General features: G+C 38.0%; 1 protein-coding gene across 1 annotated transcript in view; it reads left to right on the forward strand.

Moving 5' to 3' along the window:
• The window catches only part of LOC127845485 (uncharacterized), a 59,355-nt gene extending 41,010 nt beyond the window's left edge, over positions 1-18,345 (forward strand). The window contains exons 9-12 of the mRNA XM_052376416.1: positions 9,014-9,239; positions 10,211-10,423; positions 11,058-11,252; positions 18,247-18,345. Coding sequence (XP_052232376.1) covers positions 9,014-9,239; positions 10,211-10,423; positions 11,058-11,252; positions 18,247-18,285 — 673 coding nt within the window. The 3' untranslated portion in view covers positions 18,286-18,345. The remainder of the gene's footprint in view (positions 1-9,013; positions 9,240-10,210; positions 10,424-11,057; positions 11,253-18,246) is intronic.
• Positions 18,346-20,772: the final 2,427 nt, after the last annotated feature.

A 20,772-nucleotide genomic window follows, 5' to 3' on the forward strand; every position in this document is an offset into this window, starting at 1 on the left:
TGAATGATGTATTTTATACTTTATACAAGCAATCCTTGTAGTATTACAAAATATAACGACAACAACAGAACTCTAAATTATTCAATCGTTTAGCGTAACGCTTTATCAATTTTAGGTTTTTAAATTGTCAAAAATTGCATATAGTTGATATATTAGAGCATGGTAAATGTTCACTATTACTGTTTCCTCACAAATATCATAATTACAAAGAAAATTTTCGAATCTGAAATAATTTTTTACATTTTTCAATTTACCAAAACCTGAAAAGGCCCCTTTAAGACATCGTTGCGTCATCTGTGTATGTAACCTTTTTTAGACTGAATAATAAATATGATAAAAAACTTTAAAGCTTCCAATTATACTCCTTCTTAAGTGCATATAAAGGTCTTTATATATTTGTCTGGAGGCCTGGGGACAGGTACAGTTAACATCGTAGTACACATTTATGATACAATACATTTTTCGAAGATACATAATTGCTTAAGTCCATATTATATGATTATAAATCTACGTTAGCGTTACGGATCTCCAAAATCACCATTGGCGATTACAATTCCTGGCTGGCGATTGAAAAAAAGGTTTTCATGAAATTGGCGATTGAAAAATAATAGACCCTATGCTTTTGAAATGCACAATCTAACTGCCTGTTTTCAGGCAGTATAAATCGCCAGAAACATCGATAAGATTACGCAGATAACACCCTTACCGGAAAGGCCCCAGGGGATAATGACAACCACCTAGGTCAATAATCCACATGGCTTATGTCTTTATTTGTCACGCTTAACACTGCAACCAGACTTTTTCGAACCTTTGGGTTACTCTGCGATTTACGTGATAACTGAATCACTGAAGCGTGCTGTGTAATGACATATAGATGGAACGATTCAACGTTATCGAATCGACCAGTAGGGAATTGTCATTTAATAAGGTGGGTGGAGTTATGGCATTATTGACATAGCCGCTATAAACTAATTTCCCAAGAAACAGCGATTTTGATTGGCTAAAAAAGTAGATAAAAGTAACTTCCTTTTACGGTCGCTATGCAACTTGAAAAACCGATTTAGAAAGAGAGTTGCAGATTCTGGGAAAAATGGATGCTTGCAACGAAAAAGGAAAGTTGAAGCAACAGAAATTAACACAATTCTTTAGAAAAGAAAGCGGACAGAATAATGTAATCTCCGGAAATGACCATATGTTAGGTTCGCGATCAGAGGTTGTCTCAAATAGTGCAGACGCGAATGTAGAATCGGAAACGTTTTATCTACCCAATGTATATAAACAGTTTAAAACAGTTTCAAAGTTCTACAGTTAACTATATTTTTGAATTAATTTCTTCAATTTTTATGAACTGACAAGTTAAGGATAGTTTCAATATGAACATACGTTGAACATATTCCTAGTTTATACAATGTTGGTTCTTAAAAGAGATTTGTGTGGGTTTGATTAATCTTTGCTTTGAGTCTCCCTCTTTTAAATGTAAGAGGGGATCAAGCCCCCTTTTCCTGAAAGTTAGGGGGGCAAGAACCCCTATCTACGTTTTTCTAGATGCAACCCTACATATCCCCAATTAGAGACATCGGATGCTAGCCAAGGCAGTTATGAAATAATACCTGTCAAGTCTCATGGTTTCGCCGTTACTCTCACGGTTTCGCAGTGAGTCTCACGTTTTTTTGGCATGCAATGGCGGTCTCACGCTGACTTAGTCATTTCTCATGCATTTCTTCAAAAACAAAAAAAAAATAAAAAAGTAATTTTGGATTTCATAAAATGTTGTATAATTATTACTGAGACGGGCGGGCTGTTTTAGTGGTTTCTAACCTAAATACCACATGTACCGAAAACTGTTTAATGGTGTTAATGTATCATTTTCACGACGCCACCGGTGTCTGTGTAAACAAAAAAATCGGTTGCAAAATGTAAGCGAGTGGCTAACCAGGAAAGAAAAAAACTTTAAGCAAAGTAAGGGCTAATTTCAGAAAAAAAGTCTTAATTTTGCTCAGGAAATAGCCCCAAAACGCACCCCCTACATTTGGCTACTAATTTTTATTATGTCCCCCACTAAAGTAGTGGGGGACATATTGTTTTTGCCCTGTCTGTTGGTCTGTTGGTCTGTCTGTTGGTCTGTTGGTCTGTCTGTTTGCGCCAACTTTAACATTTTGCAATAACTTTTGCTATATTGAAGATAGCAACTTCATATTTGGCATGCATGTGTATCTCATGAAGCTGCACATTTTGAGTGGTGAAAGGTCAAGGTCAAGGTCATCCTTCAAGGTCAGAGGTCAAATATATGTGGTCAAAATCGCTCATTATATGAATACTTTTGCAATATTGAAGATAGCAGCTTGATATTTGGCATGCATGTGTATCTAATGGAGCTGCACATTTGAGTGGTGAAAGGTCAAGGTCAAGGTCATCCTTCAAGGTCAGAGGTCAAATATATGTGGCCCAAATCGCTTATTTTATAAATACTTTTGCAATATTGAAGATAGCAACTTGATATTTGGCATGCATGTGCATCTCATGGAGCTGCACATTTTGAGTGGTGAAAGGTCAAGGTCAAGGTCATCCTTCAAGGTCAGAGGTCAAATATATGTGGCCCAAATCGCTTATTTTATGAATACTTTTGCAATATTGAAGATAGCAACTTAATATTTGGCATGCATGTGTATCTCATGGAGCTGCACATTTTGAGTGGTGAAAGGTCAAGGTCATCCTTCACAATGTCAAGGTCATCCTACAAGGTCAAACATATAGGGGGACATTGTGTTTCACAAACACATCTTGTTTTTCCTTACCGCCAACCTAGATAAATGTTCAGTACTTCATTAATTACATTGGCATCTCAAGCGCCGTATATACTTGACAAGCATGGCGAGCTAGTTTGTCTACTTATTAAGATTACAAAATTCTCTTGTAAGTTAAAATTGTAGTATGATTGTTTATGAAACGGCCCCAAGGAAAAGATTTTTATGCCCTCGGATCGAATGATCGGAGGTATATTGTTTTTGGCCTGTCTGTCTGTCTGTCATTCCATCAATCCGCCATTCTCGCACCAAAACTTTAACCTTACATTAAAGTTTTGCAATAACTTTGAAATATTGAACATAGCAACTTGATATTTGGCATGCATGTGTATCTCATGGAGCTGCACATTTTGAGTGGTGAAAGGTCAAGGTCATCCTTCAAGGCCAAAGGTAAAAAAAACAACGGCGCATTAGGGGGCATTGTGTTTCTGACAACCACATCTCTTGTTCAAATTATAAACTTAGCTAGTGAAATAGTGAAGTTAGTTATCATACTACTAATTATAGAACTTATGTTTTTTTCACCATTTTCGCAATGGTGCTGGGGCCATTTGGAAGGGGAAAATTTGCAGTGTTTCAACTTAAATTGGGGTATATGTGTTGTTTTGAAAAATTGAAAATAAGCGTTTTGAATATTTTATTTAATAAGGCTCAACCCATAAAGCTGCATAAAGAAATTACTTGATATTCCATTTTTAACTCGTCTGTCACGAAGTAACATGGTGAGCTTATGTGACCGTGTCATGTCCGGCGTCTGTATGTGCGTGCGTGCGTGCGTGCGTGTGTCTGTCAACAATTTGTTTGTGTTGACAGTCACATTTTTCATCCATTCTTTATGAAATTTGGTCAGAATGTTTATTTTGAAGAAATCTGGGTTGGGATTGTATATGGGTCATCTGGGGTAAAAAAACTAGGTCACTAGGTCAAATAATAGAAAAACCAATAACAGCATAATTAATTGTTTTTCACTAAGTGTATAATAATAATTTATATATCAGATTAAAGAGAATAAAATTTTCTTTATTATGGTTTTTATTTCATGAAAATCCATAAAGGATAAGTGCTTAATTATTGAACAATGCGGATTATCGGTATTGATTTTTTTCCTGGCAAATGCCGTCCCAGATAATAAACTCTTTCAGCTGTAGACTGTGCATCAATACATAGCCGTGTTATTGACCTGAAAAATTGATACGCAGTCGGCATTAACACCGGTGAGAACCGGTCATCGAGACAAAGGAATATTACTGGTGTGAAAACAAAACAATTGTGTAATCGTACATTGTAGCGGCTTAAATAAACAATTACATCTGATTAAAGATTAAAGATTGCTGCCGATTTAAATCAATTTGAGTAAATGTTGTTAGCGAATTATCAACTTAGTCATGCAATGAACGTAAGTAAAGAAGTTGATAATTGATTTTAATTTCGAGAAGTTCGTAATGTTGTTATGATTAAAGGCTAAATCAGACAATACCAAACTTAGTCGGACCGACAGACATATCTGACAGATTATGACAAGGTCCGATCGATTTTGCAATTCTGTCGGACCAAAATGTCCGACTCCAAAAAATACAATAAATATCTTTAATAATCATTGTCTGATGCTCCGTTGGATTCCAATATTTGCCATCAAAACATGTAGAACTAAATACGTTAGTACCAATGTCGTTTTTATGTTTTCGTTTATGTACTAGCTCCACGCTCATATGTGCATGTCAATTCGCAAAATGCGAGAGCCGGGACCATGCAGCAAGGTGCTCACATATGTTAGAGGTAAAATCTCTTCAACGTAAACAGCATTGCGAAGCGAAAATAACGTTGACGTATAATTGTTTTCAGGTGATTTCGTTTTCAAAATATTGTTGTCTTTCCAAAAGATTATTTCACAACTAATTTTATTGTCTTTTTATTTTGTATTGTGAGATTTACCTGATATGCTGAGGTTTCTAACCAAAGTATGACCTGGTACTGATACTATTATATTGAGAATATTGGCAAAACAAATTTGTCGAGACTCAAGTGATTGATCATCTATTAATTGAAGGTACCTCAGATGAGCAGGAGACTGCTGAACCTGATAATGTCGTAGACTTTGACACAGAAACTCAACAAATCAATTATCAATACTGTAAAGATGATAAGAGTGATTACTGTTCAAATTTTCAGGAGTAAGGATACAATGAGAAGAAGATAATCAATTATTTGAATTCCAATCTCTATTCCGATATCTGATAATATCAAGTAATATATAGTAACATACTTGTTATATGATATTACTAGATAGTACATACTTGATTTATGTCATTATGATATAAATAAATACTATGTGTAACCGTCATTTCATTTTGTGTTTTTTCTCTTTTTGTTTGGTCTGACAAACACTGGTCCGGTCTGACAGAATTTGTCAATCTGTCAGACCGAATGTCTGACATCAATCTGGAAGTTTGGTATTGTCTGCTAAATGTGTTACAATCGTGAATGATGATAGATGAATTGGTATAAAACCCTTGACATTTTCGGGTATAAAGAGTCAGAAATTGTGACTGTTATTATGGCGACCATATAATAAGGCAATAAGCGTCCTTTGGACTCTGACGAATCTAATGACCCGATCTCAAAAAAATCAAATCTGATAATAGATCATTCAAAGATGTTTGGCTTTCGGAATTCAAGTGGTTAGATTATAATGCAAAATCAAAAACAATGTATTGCCAAATATGCATACAGTTTCAAACATCAAATTCATTCACATCTGGGTGTAGTATGTTGAAAAAAGACAACATTTCAAAACACGAAAAATCAAAAGGTAATAAAAAAGAATGACAATCAATATTAAAATGCATATAGATTAATATATGAATAATATATTAAAAATAGCAAAAATATTTTGTTATGTTCATAATAATATTGACACTTTTCAAAATGAGCTTTTTGATTTGAAATTAAGCATATTTGATTGTGTTTATTTCAGATCACAAAGAGGCCTCACAAGCTTCTAGTCGTAAAACATGACAAATGCGCAGGCTGCAGCAATATCCAAAAGTGAAGCAGCTGTAGTGTCAGATATGACTAATGTGTACTTTGCTGCACATCATACTCTCGCATCATTGCTGGTTCCAGACCTTCGAGTTGGCAGCCACACGTCATGTGAACACAGCTCCAGTGTGTCAGAATTTCAAAACTGTATGGCAGACGTTTTGAGGAGTGATCTTCTCCAGAAGATACAGACATCATGCAAGTACAGTATCATGATCGATGAGAGTACAGACATTTCAGTGAAGCAAAATTTAGTGACCTATGTTAGACTTTTGGAAACTGATGAGTTTGGAATGGCTTTGCCACATACTTACTTTTTGACGATGCTGCGAAGCAACGTCTAAGTTATCATATCATGAAAAAATTCTTCACAATGGCAACCTATGTAAAAGACCGAGCCAGTCCGATTGAGATAGCTCGATTTTTCTAATCGGCATACCTCGCTGATTATCATTGATAAAGGTTTAGGAAGCTCAGATATAAATAGGACAGCATATTCTGGGAAAAGATTTAATAATAGTTTGAAAACGTTAATTTTAAATCAGTTATATTAAATCCATTATATGTTTATAGATCAATGAAACAACTATGCATTTTCTGTATTGTATTTGACATTTGTCGTGATTCAGTAAATAAATTGCGAATTAAAACGTGTATAATTAACTCTCAACGCGATCATGAGTGTCAAGAAAACGAATTATTTTGAACCTGCCATTTGTAAACGTTGTAGCGACTATGGTATATAAACAGCATAATAGCCGTATCATATCTGTGATACTCGCTCTTCTGCGTGCTTTCTCATTTTGCATATTTAATAAACTTTTCAAACATAAATTACAGAGCCACATCAGTGCACATACTATGTTTGACAATTCATTTATTTGTTGGATATTGTTTGCTGTTTTAAACACATATTAGGTCATATCGCGGAGATTTAGTTAACCTTACCATGTGTTCATGGGCAAACTCACGTATTCAAGTGCTCTTACGACTATGTGCTCATACCCACTTTCCATCGGGAATCATCATGAAATTATTGCCATACTTAACGAACAAACATGCCTAAGCTTATTGAATAAGAGAAAAAGAACAATAATCAAAAGAGAAAAAGTATATGTTCATGCACATGGGATTGTGAAATCAAGTCCGTACACATAGCATCATTAACTTAGGAAAGGAAACAACGAAATATAAAGTTTGGTATGATATACATGTGAAATTAAAGAGCATGGTGTAATTTAAGAGCATGTCAAGTTTTGAATTTATATGCTGAATCGTAATGTTATAACCCACAAACATTTTACTGTAACAGACAGTTTTTTAAGATAAGTGGTACAGAAAATACACGTTGAATACCTTTTTACAGATATTTCTTGTTATATTTGATCGAGAATATAACCTGCCTCCCAGTTTCGCTGAAAGGATCAAGTTCCCCACGGGTACTACTTCCCCGTACCCCCAATTTGTTTTCGTACCCTACATTTTTCGTACCCAATTTTTTTCGTGCCCATTTTTTCTTCGTACCCAAATTTTTGCTTGTAACCAAATTTTTTTTTCGCACCCAATTTTTTCCTACCCATTTTTTTTTCGTAACCAAATCTTTTTACGTACTTAATTTTTTTTTGGCATAATTTTTGTACCCAAAATTTTCGTACCCATTTTTTTCCTACCCAAAATTTTCGTACCCACATACACAATTGTGGTGATGTAGATAAACTTAAATAGATGCTTTTATATCAATCCTCTTCAAAAGCATCCTCACACCAGTACTTTCAGTACTTTGATTGGGTGTGGCAGAACTTCAATGAGCAAATGCAGAGAGCATACATGAGAATGTAGTTAATTTGCTTGGTAGAAAAGAATTGACATTCAAAATTTATGTGGGGTGAGCATTGACGGGGCTTCTGTAATGGTTGGGCGAAATTCTGGGGTAGTCACCCGTCTGAAGCGTGCAGTACCAGGTGTGTTGGCAACACACTGCATAGCACATCAGTTGGCATTGAGTTGTGCCGGGGCAGCCGATACCATTCCATATTTGGTGAAATACCAAGAGATTCTGAATTCTGTTTATAAATTCTTTCAAATTCTCAAAAAAATCAGATGGTACTAAATGGGGGAACAAAGAAGTTCAAAGAAATGTTTCGCACTATGTACTTTTATAAGTGGTTTGTTGTAAACTGTTTATTTTTGTTATGCAAACATGATGATTATAGTAATAAACATATTAAAGCTTCGTTTTGTGGTTTCTTCTTTAACATCCATTAGCCTAGACTTACAACAGGTGGTTCCGAATGCTTTGCTAAAACTTTGGCTACAGTTTCTAAAATTTGGCTTCACAAAATTACATTTGGCTAAAATAATGGCTACAGATATTTTTGGGCCAGGGGAGCCCTGTTAGGATTGTATTTGGGTCATCTGGGGTCAACAACCAGGTCACTAGGTCAATTAATAGAAAAACCTTGTGTAGACTATAGAGGTCACAATTTTCATCCGACAATAATGAAATATGGTCAGAATGTTTGTCTTGTTAAAATCTGGGTTGGGATAGAATTTGGGTCATCTAGGGTCAAAAACTAGGTCAAATTAAAAAAATCTTTTGTAGACAATAGAGGTCACAGTTTTCATCAAATCTTTATGAAATTTGGCCAGAATATTAATCTTGATGAAATCTGGGTTGGGATTGTATTAGGGTCATCTGGGTTCAAAAACTAGGTCACTAGGTCAAATCATAGAAAAACTTTGTGAAGACAATAGAGGTCATAGTTTTCATATGATCTTAATGAAATATGGTCAGAATGTTTATCTTGATAATATCTGATTTTGGATTGTATATGGGTCATCTGGGGTCAAAAATTAGGTCACTGGGCAAATTCTAGTATAACCTTGTGTAGATGAAAGAGGTCACAGTTTTCATCACGTCTTAATGAAATTTTGTCAGAATGTATTAATTACTGAAATTTGGCTTGGGATTGTATATGGGTCTGATAGAATTTAAGTTTATGAAGCCAGGTTAGTCAGGTGAGCAATTCAGGGCCATCATGGCCCTCTTGTTATAGAAGGGATGGAAACCTTCGATAGAGTAAAATATATACTTTTTGACAGTGCCAATGAGGTGGAATTCTGGCCCCAAAACAGACTAAAAACAATAATAATACTTGACATATTAACAGGAAAGAGCTGACTGACATAGAGAAGAAGCTCATATTCCCCAAGACAGTTATAGCAGTGGTAGGTGACACGGGGGCGGGGAAGTCCAGTCTGATGAACGCTCTACTAGACCATCGCAGTGTGCTACCCACGTCTGGTATGAGGGCCTGTACAGCTGTGGTGGTGGAGGTCGTACAGAACACCACCAGCAGCTGTTTTGAGGCCGATATCGAGTTTCTACAGAAACAGGTAGTCACAGTTTTCAGAGCTCTGAGCTTGTTTTGTTTTGAAGCTGTTTTACAAAAGAATGATATAGGTTGTTTTTATGCCCCGGAAGGAGGGCATATAGTGATCAGACTGTCCGTCCGTCTGTCTGTCTTTCCGTCACACTTTGCATTTAGGTTTCGCATTTAGGTTTGGAAAAATGCTCATAACTTCTATGTCGCTTCAGATAGCAACTTGATGTTTGGCATGCATGGGTATCTCATGGAGCTGCACATTTTGAGTGATGAAAGGCCAAGGTCATCCTTTAAGTGCAAAGGTCAAATATATGGCTCCAAAGCAGCGCAGAAGGGGGCATTGTGTTTCTGACTAACACATCTCTTGATTAATTCCTTTTTTAACTTTCTGTCATTTAACTGGAAATCAGATAGATTGAAAGTATTACCGTAATGGTAAAAAGTGCTCAATTATCAAGGCTCATTGTTCAAAAGTTCCAGCAAAATTGGTATCACTTGCTGTGAAATCTTTAATTGTACAATTACATATTGATTTATAGGAAATTCAGATATCATAGCTTATTTTGCAAGTTAAGTGTTTAATTAATAATGTACTGACTTAATTTGGGATGGAGCCCTGTCAGAGTCATTGGGGTCAGTTGTAAATGACATGTTCTGGAAAAACTGGGCTTAATGCATGTGCGTTTAGTGATGGAAAAACTGGGCTTAATGCATGTCCGTTTAGTGATGGAAAAAATGGGCTTAATGCATGTGCGTTTAGTGATGGAAAAACTGGGCTTAATGCATGTGCCTTGAGTGCCCTCCCAGAAGCCCTGTTCAGAGGCTAATCAGGGTAGTTATGAAATTCAGAGAAGTTTGAAAGTCTGGTCCCTTATTAGTCTGTGCTTATTGCACAGGGTGATCTGGGAACCGTTTAATGCACATGCATTCAGCCCAGTTTTTCCATAACAAGGTTTGTATAACCATTTTGTCCCTTTCCAGGAGTGGTTTAATGAGCTGGAGGTGCTTCTAAAGGACCTGACAGCCCTGGACGGGACCATCAAGAAGGGAGTACCTGACCCCGCCTCTGATGCCTACTCCTCGTACTGTAAGGTGCGGGCTGTCTACGGCCGGGTAGAACCCCTCCCAGTCCTCACCAGAATCACCACAGTGACACACTGGCTGGGCAAAGTGAGAGTTCTCAAGTCACATAATGTAAGTCCATGTTTTCTGTCTGTTCAGTTATTGTACTGACTTGTATATAAATGTTCATCTCAAAGGCCGTTACACTCTGAGTCCAGATAAAAGGATGAAACAGATGATCTTTAGTAGAGCTTCCACCTCTCTGTACAGCTGCTGGTGCAGGCTTTAAAATTCTGCTTAGGCGCTGGCTGTCACTGCATCCTTGCAGGATTTGTTAAGCAGTTTTAGTCGGCTCCTCCAAAGGGGCAATTTGTTGAAGGCACATGGTGGATTTTCTTGTGCGTGTGATGATCTTGCCTTGTTAGCGGTCATAAGATGATGACCTGTTGTAATCTAGACAGACGATGGTAGACCTAAGTTACTTTTGGAGTTATGGACCTTTGTTTAGTTTTATACATATGTATTGCCCAGATTATAATACTAACTCTTATTTGTGTCAAAGGTTAGTTATTTAAGGTGATCCACCATATCTTGTTATGTATTTGGCTACAGGCAACCTTGTGACTCAGTTAAAAAAAGTGTACATTTCTTGACCTGGATGATCAACATCATCCATGAATACGGTGCATGTGTAATTCAGGAGTTTATGTTTATCACTGATAAATTATCAGTTGCAAAATGTACATGCAACTTATGCAATTTTCAGGCAGAGAACTTTCGTCGTCAAGTGGAGACGTACATAGAGACGCAGGACCCTGGGTCAGGGGGTCAGTACTGGCCAATAGTGAAGCACGTGAGACTGAGACTCCCACACTGTGACGTCTGCAGCAGTGGTGCTGCTCTTGTGGATCTACCGGGTGTCAGGGACTCGAACGCTGCCAGGGACCGCATTGCTAAAGAGGTACCTTGGTTTATTTTTATCTCACCTGAGCACAAGGTGCTCATTGTGAGCTTTTGTGATCGCCTTTTGTCCGTCGTCCATTGTCCGTTGTGTGTTGTCTGTTGTGCAATGTCAACATTTGCGTTGTTCACTCTCTAGAGGCCACATTTATTGTCCAATCAATATGAAATTTGGTCAGAAGATTGGTTTCAATGATATCTTGGATGAGTTCGAAAATGGTTAGGCTTGCTTGAAAAACATTGCTGCCAAGGGGCGGGTCATTTTTCCTTATACGGCTATATATGGCTATAGTAAAATCTTGTTAACACTCTAGAGGCCACATTTATTGTCTGATCTTCATGAAACTTGGTCAGAAGATTCATCCCAATAATGTCTTGGACGAGTTCGAAAATGATGCCAGTTGGTTGAAAAACATGGCCGCCAGGGGGCGGGGCATTTTTCCTTATATGGCCATAGTAAAACCTTGTTAACACTCTAGAGGCCTCATTTTTTTTCATGTTCATGAAACTTGCTCAGAAGATTAGTCCTACTGATATCTTTGATGAGTTCAAAAATGGTAACCTTTGCTTGAAAAACATGGCTGCCAAGAGGCGGGGCATTTTTCCTTATATGGCTATAGTTAAATTTTGTTAACACTCTATAGAGGCCACATTTATTGTCCAATCTTAATGAAACTTGGTCAGAAGAATCATCCCAATAATATCTTGGATGAGTTCGAAAATGATGCCTGTTGGTTGAAAAACATGGCCGCCAGGGGGCGGGGCTATTTTCCTTATATGGCTGTAGTAAAACCTTGTTAACACTCTAGCGGTCACATTTATTTTCCTATCATCATGAAACTTGGTCAGAAGATTTGTCCTCATGATATCTTGGATGAGTTCGAAAATGGTTTTGGTTGCTTTAAAAACATGGCCACCAGGGGCGGGGCATTTTTCCTTATATGGCTATACCTTGTTAACACTCTAGAGGCCACATTTATTGTCCAATCTTCATGAAATTTGCTCAGAAGATTGGTCTCAATGATATCTTGGATGAGTTCAAAAATAATAATGTTTGCTTGAATAAAATCGCATCCAAGGGGCGGGGCATTTTTCCTTATATGGCTATAGTAAAATCTTGTTTACACTCAAGAGGCCACATTTACTGTCCAATCTTCATGAAACTTGGTCAGAAGATTCATCACAAATATCTTGGATGAGTTAAAAAATGATGCTGGTTGGTTGAAAAACATGGCTGCCAGGGGGCGGGGCATTTTTCCTTATATGGCTATAGTAAAACCTTGTTAACACTCTAGAGGCCACATTTATTTTCCGATCTTCGTGAAACTTGGTCAGAAGATTTGTCCCAATAATATCTTGTTATCTCAGGTGAGCGACTTTTAGCCTTTCAGGACCTCTTGTTAACGTAAATTTATTTAAAGGAATTGAAGTACAGACATTTTTTTCACAGGAATTGTTTTGCACATTTTTCAATTCCATAAAAAAAAAAAAAATTGAAATCTATTGGGTAAAGGCTGAAATAATATGTATGGTTGTTGTGGTTTTAACACATAAAATGCAACCATTATGACAGTATAACACTAGCTTAAAGTACTCATGTTATAATGTCTTTGTAAGTTGAACCTTAGTAAATATAATATTAAAAACACTTAAATCCTTAATTTTGAAGCATTTTAAGCAAAACAACAACAACACTTATTTCTCAAGTATAGACAAAAGGCAGCAATTTTTTCCAATCCAAATGGACCCGGCTCCATTTCCAAAATGGTGAAAAAAAACCACTGCAACTTGAAGTGACAAGCATGAAGATACAGAATGTCATGTGCAAGAACCATGTCCCTTGATCAAAGGTCACTTTTAAATCTCAATACTTTGATCAGCAATTAATGGATTTTGAGATGTGTTGGCATTATAAACAGGTACTTTTTATTGAGTGAAGCGTAAAAGACCCTTGCCAATATGTCAATTACTACAGTAGACTCTCTGTAAACCGGACAGTCTGGGGACTGGCCTGATCGTCTGGTTTTCAGAGAGTTCCGGTTTACCAAAAGTATGCATATTGCCGAAATATACATTGTATGCATTGTGTACAAAATAATATAAGAATAAAACAAACCATATACATTTACATGTTCCATGTGATAACTGTACTCACGTAAGGTTTATGTTTAAAGCATTCTTCCAAAAATGTGTTTTTATTTGATTAATAGCAAAAAACATTCCATACCGACTTGTTTTGATTAATCCCAAAGTGAGTGTGATGCTTTATACATGTACATACGTGACATTTGTCATATAGGCGAGTGAGTCGTGTTCGAGTTTGCTAAAAATACTTGACTTGACTAGTTGGGGTAGGCAGCAGGCGGCTAGAGCGTCTTAAACCCCTGATTTCCACGCTCCTCTGTTCTGTGGGTCAGTGTCACCCATGCCACAGGTGTGCAGGTCATCCTTAATACAGTCAGACCACGATTTTCTTGGTCTCCCTCTACCTCTAGCACCAGGAATGGCCATCTTCGAGATTGAATTGATGCAAGAGGTGGCACGCTCGACATGCCCATACCACCTCAGGCGCCTGGCTCTCAGTGATGCAGTGACTTCTGGTATCCCTAGTTTGTCATACAGCATGTCAGTGTGGACTCCGTCGTCAGGTTTGATGCCGCAAATCCAGCAGGCCATTGCTCTGTCGTTTCTACGAAGTCGTTGTAGATCAGAAGCGGATGGTGCCCACGCTTCACTACCATGTAACATGGCAGAACGGACACAAGCATTGAACACGTTGCCACGGATTTTAAGAGAGACATGCTTCGACGTCAGTATTGGTAGGAGCTTCTTAAACTTTCCCCAGGCAATGCAGCATCGGGTGATGATGGCAAGTTCGCAGCCTCCCCCAGCACAAAGCGTGTCACCCAGATGGCAGAAGCTGGCCTCAACATCAAGCTGTAAGCCATCAATGGCCACCTGGGTAACAGGTCTTCCATCAATTGGGCGTGCCTGGTCCATACATCTCGGGCAAACGTAGTCCGGGTTGCTAGTGATTCTTCCCTTGATGCCACTGCACTTTTTGTGCACCCACAGTTTGCACTGGGTACACTCAATCGAGTTCACTCCCACTCCACTCCTACATACCGCACAGGGATATGCTCCCGCATCGCGCAGAAGATTCAGTCCAGGGCCGGTGATCAAGAGCTTTGTCTTCTTCATATTGACCCTCAGCCCCTTGCTTTCCATTCCATCCTTCCAACCTTTCAATCTGGAAAGACACTCCTCCAGTGAGTCCGCGATCACAGCAAGATCATCAGCGTAGAGGAGCTCCCATTGAACCCCGGCGCGGAATTCCCATCGACAGAGCCTCAAGCACTAGGATGAAAAGCAGGGGACTAAGAACAGAACCCTGATGCACCCCTACTTCGACTCCAAATTCCTCGCTATATTGTCCGTTGACACGCACACGGCACCTGGCGCCTGTGTACATACCCTGTATGACACGAACTGCCCATTCCTCAACCCCTAGACTCCTCAGAGCCCACCAGAGGACCTTTCTTGGAACTCTATCAAATGCTTTCAAAAGGTCAACAAAGGCAATATACAGTGGCTTGTTTGCTGCATTGTATTTTTCCTGTAGCTGGCGTATGATGAAGATTGCATCAGTTGTACCTCTACCAGGAACAAAACCAAACTGCATACTATCGATATCGACCATCTCGCGTATGTGGGTGATAGCTCTGAATTAATTAAACCTCAAAGACAATTTTGACAAATAACGATTCGAGAAGACTTATAGATTTGAGACTATTAATGCTGAAGATGCGATTGAAATTAAGAAAAGGCAATGAATGAATTTGCAGACAGATGGCTAGATATTTATGCCCCCCTTCGAAGAAGAGGGGGTATATTGCTTTGCTCATGTCGGTCTGTCGGTCGGTCTGTCGGTCGGTCCGTCCACCAGGTGGTTGTCAGACGATAACTCAAGAACGCTTAGGCCTAGGATCATGAAACTTCATAGGTACATTGATCATGACTCGCAGATGACCCCTATTGATTTTGAGGTCACTAGGTCAAAGGTCAAGGTCACGGTGACCCGAAATAGTAAAATGGCTTTTGAATGATAACTCAAGAACGCATACGCCTAGGATCATGAAACTTCATGGGTAGATTGATCATGACTTGCAGATGACCCCTAAAGATTTTGAGGTCACTAGGTCAAAGGTCAAGGTCACGGTGACCCAAATAGTAAAATGGTTTCCGGATGATAACTCAAGAATGCATACGCCTAGGATCATGAAACGTCATGGGTAGATTGATCATAACTCGCAGATGACCCTTATTGATTTTGAGGTCACTAGGTCAAAGGTCAAGGTCACGGTGACCCGAAATAGTAAAATGGTTTTCGGATGATAACTCGAGAACGCATACGCCTAGGATCATGAAACATCATAGGTAGATTGATCATGACTTGCAGATGACCCCTATTGATTTTGAGGTCACAAGGTCAAAGGTCACGGTCACGGTGACCCGAAATAGTAAAATGATTTTCGGATGATAACTCAAGAACGCTTTTGCCTAGGATCATGACACTTCATAGGTACATTGATCGTGACTCGCAGACGACCCCTATTGATTTTCAGGTCACTAAGTCAAAGGTCAAGGTCACAGTGACAAAAATCGTATTCACACAATGGCTGCCACTACAACGGACAGCCCATATGGGGGGCATGCATGTTTTACAAACAGCCCTTGTTAACGGTCATATTTCTCACAGTTTTATCTGACAAACGAACTAACAACCATTTAAGGGTTAAAAACATGGCTATAAGATCTTTTAAACTTCCTGAGAAGATCACAAGAAAGTGATCGTCACAACGGCATGCATTAAGTTTGTAATTAATTTGTTTACAAGGTTTTACATTCATTTCAAATTTTAGGGGTCCCTAGGACTCAAGTAAATAATTTTCAGGGGTCCTGTCAATAAAAATGGGGGTCCCAACATAACTTAGTGATATATTAGTTGTATAGCACTCCTGTCATTCACACGTGCATGGTCCTTTATTCATGGCAAGTATGGAAAATCTGAAAAAAAACATCTGTAAATGGGTTTGATGTTACCTTTGCAGACATGCATGTTTCACAGTACATCAAATCATATCTGAATGAAAGTCATAGATACTTATTTAGCCATTCCGGCAAAAGTGTTTTGAGCCTTTTTAGTGGCAGGGGGCATTGTTTCAGTCCCACAGGAACCTTGCACTTGTTTGGCTGATTCTGCATCTTTAGAACTCGTTTGAAAGAATGCTCGTTGGTCACCTTGTTTTGACATTTTTGCAGACAAAAAAGGGAATATTTAAATGCATGCCACTTGAGTTACAAGCAGCAAATGTAGGCTAAATATGCTGGCTGTGTCAAAGTCAATTAGTTAAAAGTATAGTAATTGATTATTTACGTAAACAATAGCCGAGATTTAACACACACCTATAAAATTAAAGATTGTATTTATTTTTATAGTTTAAGTGCTTGCCAGATAATAAGCTATCGTAACCTCAGTAAGTGACATAAATAGCTCACATTTACGCAATGTAATCTCAATTCGGGACTTTGCACCTAGCAACAGCAGGTGCGCGATAACACGATTGGTCCATAAATCAACAAGCGAGACAACTCGTACATCCTTCTAGAAAATTACGTATTGCAGTTGTTTTTCAGAGTTTCTTGTTGACATTACGAGAACCAATACGTCAAAATGATTGTGCGTCCCATGGGACGCAAATTAACAAATATGACGGGTCCTGACTGGCTTTTTATGCGTATTTGACACAGAAATATCGCGTCCCGTAAAACCCTGGTTTATCATAAGCTTAATAAAACGATCGAGTCAATCACTTTTTGGTGTTACAGCACGTCTATTATAGACATTCACAGTTTGTTTTACATTTTTTAATTGGACTTCTTAAGCACGGTAACGACTTGACCCCTTTATGGTATGTTTAATCCGATTATCGATTTTTGCGCAAGCAAATGTGTGACACCGCATGCGCTGTGCTGACTAGGTATTGTAATTTTCACGCCTCCGGCATCTTGAGAATTTGGACCATCCGGTGTACTCAATGTATTTTACGTTGAAAATGGCCAAATTCACAGAGATATCTGTTCGGTGTCCGGTTTTCAGAGAGTTCGGTTTATTCAACATTTTTTAACAAAGAAATAGAAGGAGAAAATACGGGACTGGCCCGACCGTTCGGAATCGGGAAAGTTCTGGTATTCAGAGAGTCCGGTATTCGCAGAGTCTACTGTATTAAGGGTCAAATGTCAAAACAAACATACATATAGAACTGAGAATAACAAGGCTTTTCAAATCAGTAATTTGGATGAAATTACAAACCAATTGATTGGCACATACAAATCAAAGTCCCTAGGTTGAAGGTCAAAGTTACAGTTTAAGGTCAAAAGTAAAATAAAGTGGAATTGATTCAGACTTTGTTGGGTCTTTACAGGAAAAAAATCTTCTGACCATATTTCTGTGAAAATTATCAAACTTTGAGTCTGTACCTAGAAATGCACTGTATATTGTCCATCATGCCCTATGATGTCGTTTGGCTGTTGAGGGTACAATCATTCTCTACGCTATTCCTTAATGTCTTCACTAGTACTAAGGAAAGAGCTCAGCTGTAGTTTCAGTCTGGTGGAGTTTCAATTTCATCAGGCCAGAAATATGAACCTCATTATTGGAAATATCTTCTTGCCAGATTAATCTGTGCAGTCTGCACAGGCTAATCAGGGAGGACACTTTTGGTCTAAACTGTAATTTTGCTTAGTAAAGACTTCCTTTAAACGAAAAATACTGTAAATGCTCAGTGTTTGTCCCTTAATAGCCTGTGCAGAATTCACAGTCTAATCTAGAACAATAATTTTCGCACATGCATTAAGCCCCGTTTTCCCAGAACAAGTTTTATATGAGGTCTTATATGAACACAAGTAACCAAGAATGTTTTTAATACTCTCAGTACCTGAAGAATTGCACTGCAGTGTGGGGTGGTATCTAGCATTCATCGTGCCATTGATGATAAGACGGCCAAGGATCTGCTGGGGGAGAACTTCCGTCGTCACTGCTGATGGACGGGCAGTAGGCAGCATAGCTCATATGTACCAGACTGATGTACTCATGCCATCTGAGATCATCAGGTGGGTGTAATGTGCGTTATTGAATGGTTGTTGTTAACAATCCATCAGTCGTTGTTAGTTTTCATGATGACATATTTCTTTCTTGGTGCAAAAAGGTACCATGTGACATTGAAATTAGAAGGCACATGGTACTTTTTTCACCAATGGGGGGACAATATTAATTTATTATCTTCCATGTTTGGTTTAAAAAAGTGTGGCCACAAAGAAAATCGATTATCAATAATTGATCATGGGATTTTTAGTTTTGCATGCTATTTAATAAAGAGTTTATTTTTTGTGGGATATTTCAACTGTTTGTCTTTTATTGAATTCAGTTTTTAAATTTCAGTACACTTCAACACCGTTATTTCAAGTCGTCGGACCGTTAAAAAACTTCGGATTAACGATAATTCGAAATAACATTTGACAACGACTTCTTTGATTCTGTAATAATAAAACGTTGTGGAATTCGCATGGTTCCGTTGCACGCTACTATTAATAATTGTTTTACTTAAAAACGTAAACTAGTCAGATGGCAATAGATTTCTACTTGTAACAAACAAAGGAATAAAACGATTTGTTCCTCCTCTTTTTATGTTTTCTCTGAGTACAGAACATATTAAATATAATGAATATGCACTTATTATCAGAACATATAATATATAACAAATAGCACAAATTATCAGACCATATTAAATATAACGAATAGCACAAATTGTCATACATGTAATACGGATAAATACATTTTCGGAAATGTATTAACATTTTTTGAAAATAAGACGCGATGTCTCTCTGAACACTAGACTTAGCAGCACTAAACTGGACGCGTGTAACATATTTCTCCAATGTGTCAAGGACATTGAGGCACTCACTTTCGCCCGTGTTTGCTCGCAGAAGGTAGAGTTTATATAAGATGAATTTCATCGGACCACATTTACTCAGACCTAATGTAACACGTTAATTTGTACTAAAGAATGCAAAACTACATAAATAGTAATTATCGGCTTTTGACGACATTATAAAATTAACGTCTACGCGCAGACGACAAAGGAGTAATTATATCAGCTTTTGACGCGCCACGCCCAGACGACAAAGGTGTGAAATTTTGCTTACCGTTTTGCAGCTTTGACTTCGGATTAAAGATTGATGATTTGGTGCGAATTATATTGTCGGGACCGACAGAATCACTTCGAATTAACGATTTTTTCGGTTTAACGAAGTTCGGATTAACAATGAAATTTTACATTAAACAAAGAAGAACCAAATTCGGGACCGGAAAAATACTTCGAAATAACGGTGACTTCGGATTATCGGTGTTCGAAATAACGGTGTTGAAGTGTATGTAAGGAAAAACATACACATTTTTAAAGCCCAATTGATACAAGATTATTTGTTGTGATTTATGGATTAAATATCTTGTAAGATCGCTGAAACTTGACAAAGAAACAGAGAGTTGGAAACAGAAATCAAAGCACTGGAAACAGAGAAAGCAGAGACCTTGACCTATCTGTTGCTAATGGAAACCTAGAGGCTAAGAGGTTGCAAGGCACCATTGAAGAGCTGGAAACGGAGATGACAGAGCTACGAAATAATCTTGCCGAAATCAGATCTCTCCTTGACCCAGTCGGCCCAGATAGCCAACAGGTGAGGAAGAAGTGGTGCTTATTTTTATGCCCCCCTTCGAAGAAGAGGGGGTATATTGCTTTGCTCATGTCGGTCTGTCGGTCGGTCCGTCCACAAGGTGGTTGTCATACGATAACTCAAGAACGCTTGGGCCTAGGATCATGAAACTTCATAGGTACATTGATCATGACTCTCAGATGACCCCTTTAGATTTTGAGGTCACTAGGTCAAAGGTCAAGGTCACGGTGACTCAAAATATTAAAATGGTTTTTTGAATGATAACTCAGAATGCATACGCGGCCAACAGGGCACACTCTGAACAATATTACTGAAGCAACTGGTCTGTAATCCTAAATCTATAATTATCTCAATGAAACATCATCCTTTTAGTAAAATACAGTGGATCAGTAAAAATATTATCAGAATATGAGATTTTTTGTATATTTTGTATATTAAATATTGTGTTAATGTTTTTTTTTGTTGATTAATATAAATATAAGCAGGACAGGGGGGTAACACACTATTATATCTTTGTTATATACAGGGGAAACAAATGCATTAAGTTTAAATTTATTGTTAATGCATTTGCCTCCCTTGTAATATATTTAATTTTACCAAATGTAAGGCTTACTACTACTTACTACTACTTTTTGTAATGCCTACTACTACTAACTACTACTAACGACTACTACTAACTACTGCTGCTGCTTGTGCTGCTACGACAGCTGCTGCTGCTGCTGCTTACT

The sequence above is a fragment of the Dreissena polymorpha genome, chromosome 9 (assembly GCF_020536995.1).
Source record: "Dreissena polymorpha isolate Duluth1 chromosome 9, UMN_Dpol_1.0, whole genome shotgun sequence".
Taxonomy (NCBI): domain Eukaryota; kingdom Metazoa; phylum Mollusca; class Bivalvia; order Myida; family Dreissenidae; genus Dreissena; species Dreissena polymorpha.